Raw genomic sequence first — 13146 nt, forward strand, 5'->3', positions numbered from 1 at the left:
GTTCCCTTTTTAATTAATTTTACCAAAAAGGGATGTCAAATAATGTTCATACATTTTAGAGGAGTAGAATGTTGCACAAAATGAGTTCCTCGGAGAAATTCATCGCATGGACCTTAGTACTCAATAACAGAAGCACTATTATGCAAACCCACCAGACAGCGATAACACGTGAACTGACAAAATTGTATGGACATCATCGTGCACTTTTGTAGGAGGCACCGCGCATGGCCAATGGTGCCTTTGAGCCCAAGTCCCTGGTCAAGGCCTGCGGTAAACTCATGCTGCTGGAGAAGATGCTGGAGAAACTCAAGGTGGAGAACCACAGGGTGCTAATCTTCTCACAGGTGAGTTACTAAGCATCGTCGATATCAGAATTCTCAATAATCGATAGTTCGGAAATCCAATATTGAGAATATTCGATATATTGATTATTCCATGTAAAAGTTAAATACGTTAAGGAGAATACACGAGAAAGTGTGGATTCGTAATTTAAGAATCCACACTTGCGAGTGTATTCTTCGACTTAACCATTGCGTCAACAGAAGTATTGGAAAGAATGCTGCAACCTGATGCCACTTTTTTCTTCGTATATCATCTCAATGAATGCCATTCGTTGCAAAAATGATGATAAGACATGAATCTGGGACTGATAAATGTTTCCAAAATTGTAAGGAAATACTTGAAATGACTCTCCATAGACGTTGTACACAAGCGCGGAAGTGGCGTCAGGTTGCAACATTGTTTCCTGGTGTGTTTAGCATGTGTAAGTCATTTTGTGTGTATAGGCTACTAGAGTCAAAATGGATAGTTCAGACGACGATTAATTTCTGACTAAAAGTAGATTTTGAAGTGACGGCGAAAAATCTGACTGTGAAGATGCATTGGTAATTTTCGGAAAGCAAATTTTCACGCAGACGGTCCTATTCATGCTCATTATGGAGAACAATTGTCCGACATGTTCAAAGTGTGGATTCGTAATTCCGAATCCACACTTTACTACAGATTCGTCGTTCCGAATCCACACTTTGTGACCAGTCCCAAAAAAAAGTCCCAATTTTCCAAGGCTTTCTCTGGAGCATATTGCTCAAACTTTTCAAAACAAATCTCAGCATTGAGAGTTTGTCCAAAACGGGCGGCTGCTTTTGAGGTTTTACATTGGGGAGACCGCGAATTCTAGCGAACGCAGAGCAAATTGTTATAACGAAGTTGGGACGTGTTGAACACGTCTTAAGTTTGGTGAAATCAGTCCTATGCCGAGTCACGAGTTAAGACGAGTTACCCTTCCTAAGATGCGTCTCAGCATTTCATGAAATCAGCCCCAGGACCCAGACTCGAGTCTGTCTTGAGTCACAATTTCGGTAACTCGGTCTCAACTTGAATCTCGTTGACAAAAGACTCGGACTAGGACTCGGACTCGACTACCATGACTCGGTCTTGACGCTGAGTACTTATGGCTTGTGAGTCACATAGTCTTTACAAAGAGAGCCTTTTTTCTAAAATATTCAAACTAAAATTCTGTGGTCACTGTTTGGTCACCGTGGTGATATGAATAATGCTCATAATTCGTACATGTAACTGTTAGTACTTGAATTTGTCTGTGAGAAAAGAGTTATTGAGTGTCAACGCTTATTAAGTTTTACATCCAAAAGCAAACTTGAATGTGATTTTTCTTTTATCATCAACCCCAACATCATTATTTATCACAGAATGTGCCAATTTTAATATTTTTCTTATCAAATAAACCACAACAGATGACGAAGATGCTGGACATCCTGGAAGACTTTCTGGAGGGCACCGGTTACAAATATGAACGTATTGATGGTGGCGTCACTGGTAGCATGCGACAAGAGGCCATAGACAGATTCAATGGTATGTCTAAGCATTGGTAATTTTTGTGGGAGACACTGTTTATGTTTGCCGTTAGAATATCTTCTCCGTACAATCAACATAGGGCAATTGTGGAAAAGCGTCTGGCTCAAGAACACAAGCACTGTGATTCCCTTCTGATTCACTTCTGCACACAAGTCAAAATCACACTTGGAAGGGAACAAATACAGTAAAGTGTCTTGCCCAAGAACACCAGCACCATGCTCCCCATAGAGGTTCCAATCCACACACTGCCACACATGAGAAGGACACAAAGTTACCTATTTGTACTCCTGGGTGGACAGAGCCAAATTGTAGTCAAGTGTCTTGCCCAAGAACATAAGCATTTGCTCCCCATAGAGGTTCCAATCCACACACTGCCACCAGAGTTGTAATGACTCGAGTCAATGACTCGACTCGAGTCTGACTCGAGTCACAATTTTTGGTGACTCGACTCGAGTCCCTAAGGGCAAATGACTCGACTTGACTCGAGTCACTGCGAGCAAATGACTCGACTCGACTCGAGTCCCTCATCAGAATGACTCGACTCGACTCGAGGAAGGCTAATGAGACTCGAGTCCCAAAAATAAAAGCAAAACTTTGCAAAAAATATTTGCAATGACTTACGCCGGTGCCGGTTTTTGTTCACGTCATGTTAGAATGTTCGTGAATAATGTATACATATAAATACATGTACGTGGTTTGATCAGTGTCCCCATTAGTTGGATGACGATCAGCTAGCACCCCCTTTTTATTTTCATTAAGAGGCAAATGTGGTGTCGCCACATGTAGTAGCCCGAATGTAAAATTTAAAAAGCCAAAAAATGACTTTCTCTCTTGTGTTTATTTATTGTATAGTGCTCAAATATTTGTGACTCGAATTTACTCGAGCTAAATACTTGACTCGACTCGACTCGACTCGACTACACACTGTGACTCGACTCGACTCCACACTGTGACTCGACTCTACTCGACCGTCTTGACCTAATGACTCGACTTGACTCGACTCGACTCGAGTCACTTCTTTAAAATGACTCGACTGGAGTCACAAAAATCAGTTACAACTCTGACTGCCACACGTGAGCACAACACACAGTCACTTATTTGTACTCCTGGATGGAGAGGGGCAAATTACAGTCAAGTGTCTTGCCCAAAGACACAAGCACCATGTTCCCCATAGAGTTTCCAATCGACGCACTGCCACACATGAGTAGATCACAGTGACCTATTTGTACTCCTGGATGGACAGAGCCAAATTGTAGTCAAGTGTCTTGCCTAAGAGCACAATCACCATGTTCCCCAAAGGGGTTCCAATCCACACAGTGCAACACATGAGTAGGACACTCAAAAATTATTCATACGCCTGGGTGGAGAGAGGCAATTGTAGTAAAGTGTCTTGCCTGGAGACACCAGCACCATGTTCCCAGTAGAGGCTCCAAACTACACACTGCCATCCATGGGTTGGAGACTCACTTACCTTTTCATACTCCAGAGTGGAGAGGCAAAGTGTAGTTAAGTGTCTTGCCCAAGGACATAAGCACCATGTTCCCCATAGGGGTTCCAATCCACACACTGCCACACATGAATAGAACACACAAAAGTTATTCATATGCCTCGGTAGAGAGAGGTAATTGTAGTAAAGTGTCTTGCCTGGAGACACCAGCACCATGTTCCCAGTAGAGGCTCCAAACTACACACTGCCATCCATGAGTTGGAGACTCGCTTACCTTTTCATACTCCAGAGTGGAGAGGCAAATTGTAGTTGAGTGTCTTGCCCAAGGACATAAGCACCATGTTCTCCATAGGGGTTCCAATCCACACAGTGCCAGACGTGAGTAGGACAAGCAGTTGCCTGATTTTACTCCTGGGTGTAGAGAGGCAATTGTAGTAAAGTGTCTTGCCTGAGAACACAAGCACCATGTTCCCCATAGGGGTTCCAACCCACACAGTGCCACACATGAGTAGGACAAGCAGTTGCCTGATTTTACTCCTGGGTGGAGAGAGGCAATTGTACTAAAGTGTCTTGCCTAAGAACACAAGCACCAAGACAACTTTCCCCTGTTTCACTCTTTTCCCCAGCTCCCGGAGCAGAGCAGTTTGTCTTCCTCCTGTCCACCAGGGCTGGAGGGTTGGGCATCAACCTGGCCACGGCCGACACGGTCGTCATCTTCGACTCGGACTGGAACCCCCACAATGACATCCAGGCCTTCAGCCGCGCCCATCGCATCGGCCAGTGCAACAAAGTCATGATCTATCGCTTTGTTACGCGGTTCTCCGTGGAGGAGAGAATCACGCAGGTAAATGCTAGCAATCAATCCCGTCAGTGTTAATCCTGGCTCTACTCTAAAAAAAAAAAAAAGAGGAAAATTGACTGAAGTGAGATTCGAACCTGGGACCTCTGGAATACTGGTCTGGCATTCTATCAACTGTGACCTCTCCAGCCCTATGTTGGTAACCCGCAGCTGCATTTTAAACATGTTAAAGTCTCTATGAAAGAGAGTACATGGATAAAAAGAGAGGTTTCGCATCCGAACGGATATGTGTTAGCATGCATTTAGCCATTGTAACTGTTACCATTATTATTATTAGCGTACACATAATATTAATAAGGTGGTGCTTAGGCCAAAAAAAAAAAGTCTCCGGTTTCTGGTATGGAGCTTGCCCAAAAAGTGGTGCGGCGACGCGGCTTTTTTTTTTTTTTTACCTGATTTTTTTGCTTCAAATGTCGGCTGATGACTGCAAATGGTGCCCGACTAAACTTAGTGCAAATATATGGGAGTCCAGAGAGGTCACATAAAGCTTATTCTCAACCATAACCCAATCTTAAAACACGTTAAAATTGTGCAGCAGCAGGATTCCAGTCAAACCAGTGAGTTTGGCGGTTTTGAGACATCATCTTTCAGTGAAAAAAAAACTTTTTCATTTTGCCGACGCGCATGGCTACGGCGACGCGCGCGCATACCAGAAACCGGAGACTTTTTTTTTTGGCCTTATATAGTGCTTTATACCAAAGGTCTCAAAGCTATTACCCCTGTGCATCAGGCTATGAGACCATTTTCTGCAGCAGCTCGAGATCAGCGCATTCTGGTCTCTACCTTAGCAGGTACCCATTTGTACTCCTGGGTGGAGAGAGGCAATTGTAGTAAAGTGTCTTGCCCAAGAACACAAGTACCATGTTCTCCGTCAGGGTTTGAACCCACGTACCACAGCACATGAGTCGAACACTATAACCATTTGACCACAGCGCTCCACATGCGCTTAGTTATCGGAACGGCTACAAATTCAACATCTGGTGAAAGCCTAGTATTGATGGCTAATCCTAAAACCAAGACATACGTCACATAGCTGTTCGTCAATTAATCCCCTTACAATCATATCATATGACTGAATGAATTTGACGCAGAAGAGGGTGAAAATCAACAAATTTATATGCATTTCACACTGACGCGTAGCAAGCGATATATTCTTGCTGTGCAAACCCGTAGTGGATAGTGAGTTGCACATGACGTCACAAGAACACCTAAAGTGACGACCTTTCCTGCGTGCTAACCGTTCGCTTGCGAAATGTCACTAAAGTGTCTTAAAGGGAATATACAACATTTGCAAACATCGAAAAATAAAACTACCAAGTTTTTACGAAATACCTTACTAGGATGTTGGTAAATGACAGTCTTAAGCATCTTGTAAAATTATGGCACCTGGTGTGAAGTCATTTTCAAGAAAATTGTATTTTTGTATACATTTCCAACGGTGGTCGGCCGACCAGCGTTGGAAAAACCTAACTATTTTTCAACTACTGCTCCAAATTTTCCATTTTTTTCAGTCCAAATTTTGTTTGCTATTGGTTACATGTTCATGAACGGGTGCAGGCCAGCTAGACTGGTTCCCTTGCCTTACAATTTTCCATCATCTATAAATTGATCCATTTTATCTTTTGTGGAGTCAGGGAACCAGACTACTTGAACATTTTTGTTTTTCTTGGTTTTTCCAACCTTTTCGAATACAAAACTTCAAAAATGTCAGTGTAACAATATTTGATCTATTATACTAACCCCTTAAATAGTTCATTTCTGAAAATAACAGCAAAAGCCAATGATGTACATTCCCTTTAACCAGTTTACGCCGGGAATATTTGAAAAAGAACGGAACGAGGCTCGGGATAACTTTTCACTTGACCTCAATGCCAGGCAGGTTGAAGCCATCACCCTCGGGCAGCACACTTATATTGCCGGCCTCGCTCGCTGCGAGCGGGTCGCTGACAGATATTTCTGGCCTCGCTCCCTGCTTGTTTATCCATCATCCGTTCTGAATATCGCAAAACCTTTTACATGTATACACGTCATCTGGCGCGAACTGGCTAAGGAACAATGGCAAAGGAAATATTGGGGGGCCTTGACTCAATTTTTTCTTTCTGACCCTTTCTCTCAGGTTGCCAAGAAGAAGATGATGTTGACCCATTTGGTGGTGCGTCCAGGCCTGGGCTCGGCCGCCAAGGGTGCCATGTCCAAGAAGGAACTCGACGACATTCTCAAGTTTGGCACTGATGAGCTGTTCAAGGATGAAATCACCCAAGGTATTGAACAAATTCAGTTACAAACCATGAAACAAGTTTGTCATTGGGAGGCACAAGAACTGCTTTTGAATTTCAAGGCTAATTTTAATACACACGCGCGTTATTTGTTGCAACGACTTTGTCACGTGGCAATATCGCTCCATGTTGCCATTTCTGTGCAAAAGCAGCTAAAATCCATCAAAAAATAACCATCTCTGCCCTCAGAGGTACCCAATTTACGCCTGGGTGGAGAGAAGCATGGAGTTACGAAGTGCATGGCCCAAGGGCACACGTGCCATGACCCCAGGCTGGACTCAAACCCAAACCTGCAGAATTACCCGCGGACCACGAATTCAATGCTCCAGACCACGAGGCCACGGCACTCTTATTGTAAATAGGTCTCTCTCAAATGACGTCACTTCCTACAGATTGTCATGTGCGTCGGCATTTTGGGCGTCAAATTTTTGTGACGCGCATCGGCTGTGCCGTATTTCGAAGAAATATCGAGCAACACACGTTCGTGTTAAAGGGAATGTACATCATTGGCTTTTGCTGTAATTTTCAGAAATGAACTGTTTGAGGGGTTAGTATAATGGGCCTAGATCAAATATTGTTTAACTGACATGTTTTGAAGTTTTGTTTTTCGAAAATCCTTGAAAAACCAAGAAAAAACAAAAAATGTTTAAGTAGTCTGTTTAAGAACATTTTGCACATTGCGCGCACACGCACTTGATGGCGTTGAATACGCAGTTGTAATTTTCTTACGAAGATGGTGTCCTATGAGAGAGATCTATAGGCTCCTAAGATGCCAAAACAGCATAGGAGTTGGTCATGGAAAGCCCAAACTTTATTCGGGAAAAGTTGAGAAAAAGTCATGGGATTTCATTTTAAAATGCCTTTGATTTCCTCACACAGACGAGGGCAACGAGGGGACCATCACCTGGGATGACCGGTCCGTCTCAGACCTCCTGGACCGGACCAAGGAAGGCATCGAGCAGAAGGACATGGCCGACGATTACCTCAACTCCTTCAAGGTGGCTAGCTACGTCATCAAGGAAGAGGAGGAGGAAGAAGAAGAAGTAAGAAAACAGCCAGAAAATGCAGAGAGTTCTTTAACCCTAACCGCCCTGAATCCTTCAATTTCCTATTTGCAAAAGTGGAGGAATTTGGAGGATTGAGGTTACATGGCCAAAGTTCATTACTGATTTCGTAGGATGCACTTTGTCAAGGTCTTGGGCTGGATCTTGTGTTGTTTTTGCTCAACCATGCATAAATGTAGGCCTGGATTATGTTTGAAATCCTCCGTACTGCTCCAGAATGTCACTGGCCAAGCCTCAACATATTGACAGTCACTGTCACAGGTGTTTGCAGGATTCAGGCAGTGGTCACCCCTCCACGGACCATATTCAAGAAATAATGGAGGAATTTGCAGGAATGAGGCTATGCTATTTTTCCATGAGGCCAATTGGAGTATTTTGCAGGATTGAGGCTACATCCTAGCAAAAGGGCCTAGGGAGTTAGAGTTAAGAATGCATTCCCCGAGCTTTTTTCGACTTTACTTCCGAAAAATAGATTCCTTTTTTTTAAATTGGTAATTTTTTCCAGTAACGCAAAAGTTATTCACTTTTGAACGAGACAGCTACCAGAAAAAAAAAATGGCCCATGTTATGTTATTGAATTATTACTTTACAATTTTGAATCATTGGCTGCTAGACAATAATTTCCATTCTCACAGGGTACGCTGGTTCCCCGCCCCACAATCAGTAATTGACAATTTAGGACCAGGAGCAAGTCTGCTCACAAGCGGATCTGTTTGTGCCCAAAACAAAAACTTGGGTATTTTTTTTGTAAGCTGCAAATTTGTATTGATTATAATTGTTATCGTCTCACCCAGTGACATGAACCGAATGCTGTATCTTTCAAAGCATTCGGCAATTGGTGCGGACGTAGAGAAAACTTCCCACTGGCCTTATTTAGGTTGGGAGTCCAACAGACTTTGGCATCTCAATAAAGGCCTGGCCAGACAACGCCTTTTATTTTCATTGGCAGAGATAAACTACAGTTGCTTATGTTTGTTTTCAAGGTTTTAAATTCGCCTTTTTTCCATCTTTGACATCTAGTTATTGCTTATTTTAATTCTGCTAAAGCATCTGGAGACATTTCGTGATGAGCTTTATAAGATAAACATATGTACAGAATTCCATTTAGAAACAGTTTTGGCTAAATAAATGCTAGGTTAGAGTGACATTAACGTTAATCTAAAAAAAAGGAGAGTATAAAAGTCTCGTGCACTCACAATCCTCAAGTTAAAAATTAGGCACAGTTGGATTTTGTTGGGTTGAGCAGGGAGTAACCGTTACTCTCTGTTGGATTTGGCAGCGTAGTTTTGAGGAACCCTAGGGGGTTAGGGACCGTGACCATTCAGCCCTGGTATGAAAAGGGCCCCCCGGTACCTCGTCCGGTCCAGAGCCAGTCCAGTCTTCAGCCCAGTCTAGTCCAGTACATGGTCCTGTCTGACCAGAAGTTTTGAAGTCAGTCAGGCGCATCAATTTATTGCCCTTCAGAGAACGTCCAGAGCAGAACAATAGCAGAATTACCGGATTAAAGATAAAATCCTTCCAAACGCCTTGGTAATTTACGGTCCCATTGTGCACGAAACCGCATGGCAGGGGGTTTGATCTGCGCCGATGAAAGTGTTCTATTGTTTCGTGCTGAGAGATGAAAACCACAAGCAGGTTTCTTCTGGGATATTTTACATGTGTCAATACTTGCAAACAATAGACCCCAGGATAGAGGAGTTCCTGATTAGCAACCAGACCAGCTCCTAGGCCGGTAGCTGGGATGGTACGAAAGGACTTCTTGGGAGGGGACGAGCTTACCGGGGGGCCCTTTTCATACCGGGGCTGAATGGTCACGGTCCCTTACTTATCAAAGTAGGCTTTTTGATAATCATTTGGTAGGTTACATTTGGGATAAATGCAAATGATCCTATATGCCTTTGTCCTTTCTATGGTCTTCAGGAGGTGGAGACAGAAGTCATCAAGCAGGAGCTGGAGCCGTCAGACCCAGCCTACTGGGAGAAGCTACTGAGACACCACTACGAGCAGCAGCAAGAGGACCTGGCCCGCACCCTAGGCAAAGGCAAACGCATCCGCAAGCAGGTCAACTACAACGACGCCGGGCAGGATGACTCAGGTGGGATGAGAGGGAAGGGTATGTACAAACTAACCAATCTGCACCCCCCAGCCCCTGGGCCCTCGACTCTGCCCCCTCCCCGCTGCCTCCCTGCTGACACACCTACAATCCTTCAAATTGGACCTGCCAGTTTTTCAATTGACGGAGGCTGGAGGTTTCAGCGGATGTGACACACGGCGCGGCTGCCCACTGTCTGTGTATGGATTCCACACCGGAACAGTGGATGGCCATTTGCGACCACTGCACAGACTATGCGTATGCGTTGAGTCCGCATGACTTACTTTCATGTAAATGTGCACCAACATGGGGCATCTTCATATGGATTCCTTGCGTCAACAAGAGAGGGCGCTGTTTGACCACTTTCGAGAGCCCCCGTTGACGGGTCACACTGCATGTGCATACTGGTCTGTGCGCGCATTCTGGTTCACGCACATGTAGCGTGGAGTATGCAGGACTCTTTTTATTCTGAATGTGCACAAAGCCATCTAAAGGTCTTTTGCGAGGGCACCAGACACCATCAACTTAGGCCAAGTTCGGGCAAGGACCATTAGTCGACTAGTGGTTGATTTGTGATGCCTGCGCACTGATAGCATCGTGCGAATGTCTCTAGTCAAACGCTGGTCAAAATGTCATCGCAAAACTTCTGGATCCTGGCTCTCTGCTAGGGTTATGAATGCGCGCGGCTATTTGTTACCAGCGAAGCAACCAACCTTAGTAGGCTGGTTCCAAATAGTTGACTAGCGTAGTCGGCCACCGTCGACTAGACAGAGTTCGGGCAAACGTTAGTTAACCATTGGTCAACTATAGCCCTTGCGCGAACTTGGCCAATGCGTTTGAATGTCTCCTGGTGGAAATGGTGCTCAGGTGTTTTTCATATGTCTCTCTTTCTCACCGTTGAGTGAGTGCTTTCCAGGGGTAATTTCATGGGAGCTGCGTAGCCTTGAAACTTGCTTCAGCGCAAACAAGTTTTTTTTCTGAGCCGAAACACTTGTCACAATTTCTCTGCTGATAACTTGAGGCCCTACCCTGTTTAGCATCCCCTGTACATACCTGACTGGGGCATTTATCACAGGATGGTGCAGATAAGATGTTGGGAAAGAATTAATATCTACTTTTCTCAAACTTTGTTTTGCTTCGCTACATGTACCCAACGTCGAACAATAGAGCTATTCTTGGTGCTGCACCTGGAGTATCCTGTTGTTGTATGGCTTTATATCCTGGTATTAGTCAATTTTCCATATTTCCTAACTGTGCTATCGGAATCCAACATTACAGTGACATGTATGTAGTGGCACATTTTATAGACTTGCATATACAGTTTGGACACGAAACCCTTTTTGCAAGTTTAGCAGATGCTTAACCATTCTTTATCCATGGAAATCAAGCACAATGTGTTATTGGATTTTGATGGGTGTTTATCTAAGGTCCTATCTCAGAACATGACAACATGGCTTGACTGGGGCAATTATTGTTCAATAAAAGACACTTTTGAGGCTGATTAACAATTCTGCCTTGCTGCTTGCAAAACACCACTCTTGCTGAACAAATTCTGATTTCTAGCTTTCGTTTTAACAGAGCTGGCAAGACACCTGAGTCATTCTATACTTTTAGGGTCCTGTCCCTGTTACATTGTGCCTTGGTACTTTGTAATTTCCGGTTCAAGTATCATTAAGAATGGCTTCAAATGATTTTGTTATTTGTTGGGTAGATTACCGGGTAGTTTGCTATTCACAATCACTCTTGGAGGACGACTGCATTAAGGAGTGCATCAGAATTAGAAAATCGCAGATGTCAGATGAAACAGGGACAGAAAAAAAAAGTGGACCCCAAATTTATAGAATTGACCAAAAAAACAAAAAAAAACGTGACGGGGTTGGGATCCAGACCATTGACTCCCTTTTATTCAATTTCGTCTTGATGATTGCAAATCAGGAAGCGGATAGCGAGGATTGCAATAAGCCAGTTGTGCGATGCATTTGCACATGTGTACTGGAAGTGTGTACAAAAATTGAAGATTTCCAATCCAATTTTGAACAAACACGGCAAATAAATGTGCAGAAGTCCATGATGGTACTGAACCTCTAGTTGTTTTTTCCATGTAATGAAAGAGAAAACTGAAGTGAAGTTTGTTGAAAAGTTGGAGCATGAAAAATACTGTATCACTTGGTGCTGTCCAAAGTTTTCAGAATGTACTTCAGAACACAAATTTTTCTTCGATATCGCTGGCACCGTGCATAAATTAACCTTCACATGGCAGATTGTTTTATATTTTGAAGGGAAAATGTTAAATCTCGACGTACACATATGCTGCTGGAGTATCTACTGGCTTATGAATGCCAAGTTTGGTCGCACCGATGCTAGTGTTCGGCTGATCTATGCATGTATTCTCTCCTTCTTGCAGGCTGGGACAACAAGATAAACGACAACTACAGCGACTACTCACACTCGGACAACGAAGAAGATGATGAGGACTTTGACGAGAAAGCCGAACGTAAGTCTCAAGAAAGAAAAAAAAATTCACCGTGTCTAGAACATCACTTGTCAGTTCTAAATCAAACACAACTGCATTTGATGAAAACATTTTCAAGCATCAAACGCTAGCTTTCTTCTTCAGGGATAAAAGTTCTTCTTGCAGTTGCCTGATTTCAGGTTTTTTTTTTTTCAAACTGCAAATAACATATCGGCACCGTACATGTATGTGTAATCTTGTAAAAAATGTCAGATTCCATTTACATCCCTGATATCTTTGATGGGCAAAATACACTGAAATTCAGCATTTTCTACAAGTTCTTGTGGTTTTTTGGGCCAGTGTCAAAAATGTAAAGGGACTAAAAATGTGTCGGTCACCCAATTTTTTTGGTGCCAAAACCTTATTATGTAGATTCTATATTTAACTCCTTTTTAACCCACAACTAGAGTAAAAACTGGCAAAACAATTGAAGTGCAATCAATTATTTTTTACATGAAAAAAAAAAAAAACGAATCAAAAATTGATATTAGATTTTGTTTGTTTTCTCTCTTTCTGCAGTCCGCCCAAGACGACGAGACAGGGACAAGCTTCCCCCACTCCTGGCTAGAGTGGCTGGCTCCATTGAGGTATGCGCAATGTGGCGCAGAACACAGCTGTGCCGGTGTAGTGTGAATTTAGGACCGTAAAATACTGGCTCATTGGTAGATTTGTGCATGCCTAAAGTGAGGATTGCGAATGTTGAACCTATAAACCGGTAAACTGGACCAGATTTCATAAGAGTCCAAATTTCATGTGACACTGAAAAGTGTTTAGACCAGCCAGTAGGTGTTTTATAAAGCGATTTTTATGAAAATTAATTTAAGGGCCATGCAGGTTATCAGTATTTTATCCTAAATTCACAATGCACTCACCACAGCTGCGCGTCATAGCGCAGTACACGCGCCGCGCGCGCCGATCTCCATAAAAGGAGTCGTTTACATCTTACTCTCAAGCTTGACACTCCATTATATAGCTGGAGGGATGTTTCGAAAAACAAAGTAAAAATTGTTGAACAAAATCGTTG

The 13146-nt window shown here is 43.2% G+C and overlaps 1 protein-coding gene across 2 annotated transcripts in view; it reads left to right on the top strand.

Moving 5' to 3' along the window:
• LOC119743177 (chromodomain-helicase-DNA-binding protein 4-like) overlaps window positions 1–13146 on the top strand; it is a 59799-nt gene that overhangs the window by 24859 nt on the left and 21794 nt on the right. For both annotated transcript variants that reach the window (XM_038219555.1, XM_038219556.1), the window contains exons 16-23: window positions 213–344; window positions 1752–1869; window positions 3946–4163; window positions 6295–6439; window positions 7334–7497; window positions 9439–9631; window positions 12015–12104; window positions 12642–12709. In XM_038219555.1, the coding sequence (XP_038075483.1) occupies window positions 213–344; window positions 1752–1869; window positions 3946–4163; window positions 6295–6439; window positions 7334–7497; window positions 9439–9631; window positions 12015–12104; window positions 12642–12709 (1128 nt within the window). The remainder of the gene's footprint in view (window positions 1–212; window positions 345–1751; window positions 1870–3945; window positions 4164–6294; window positions 6440–7333; window positions 7498–9438; window positions 9632–12014; window positions 12105–12641; window positions 12710–13146) is intronic.

This window comes from Patiria miniata, unplaced genomic scaffold (assembly GCF_015706575.1).
Source record: "Patiria miniata isolate m_02_andy unplaced genomic scaffold, ASM1570657v1 HiC_scaffold_6, whole genome shotgun sequence".
Lineage (NCBI taxonomy): Eukaryota > Metazoa > Echinodermata > Asteroidea > Valvatida > Asterinidae > Patiria > Patiria miniata.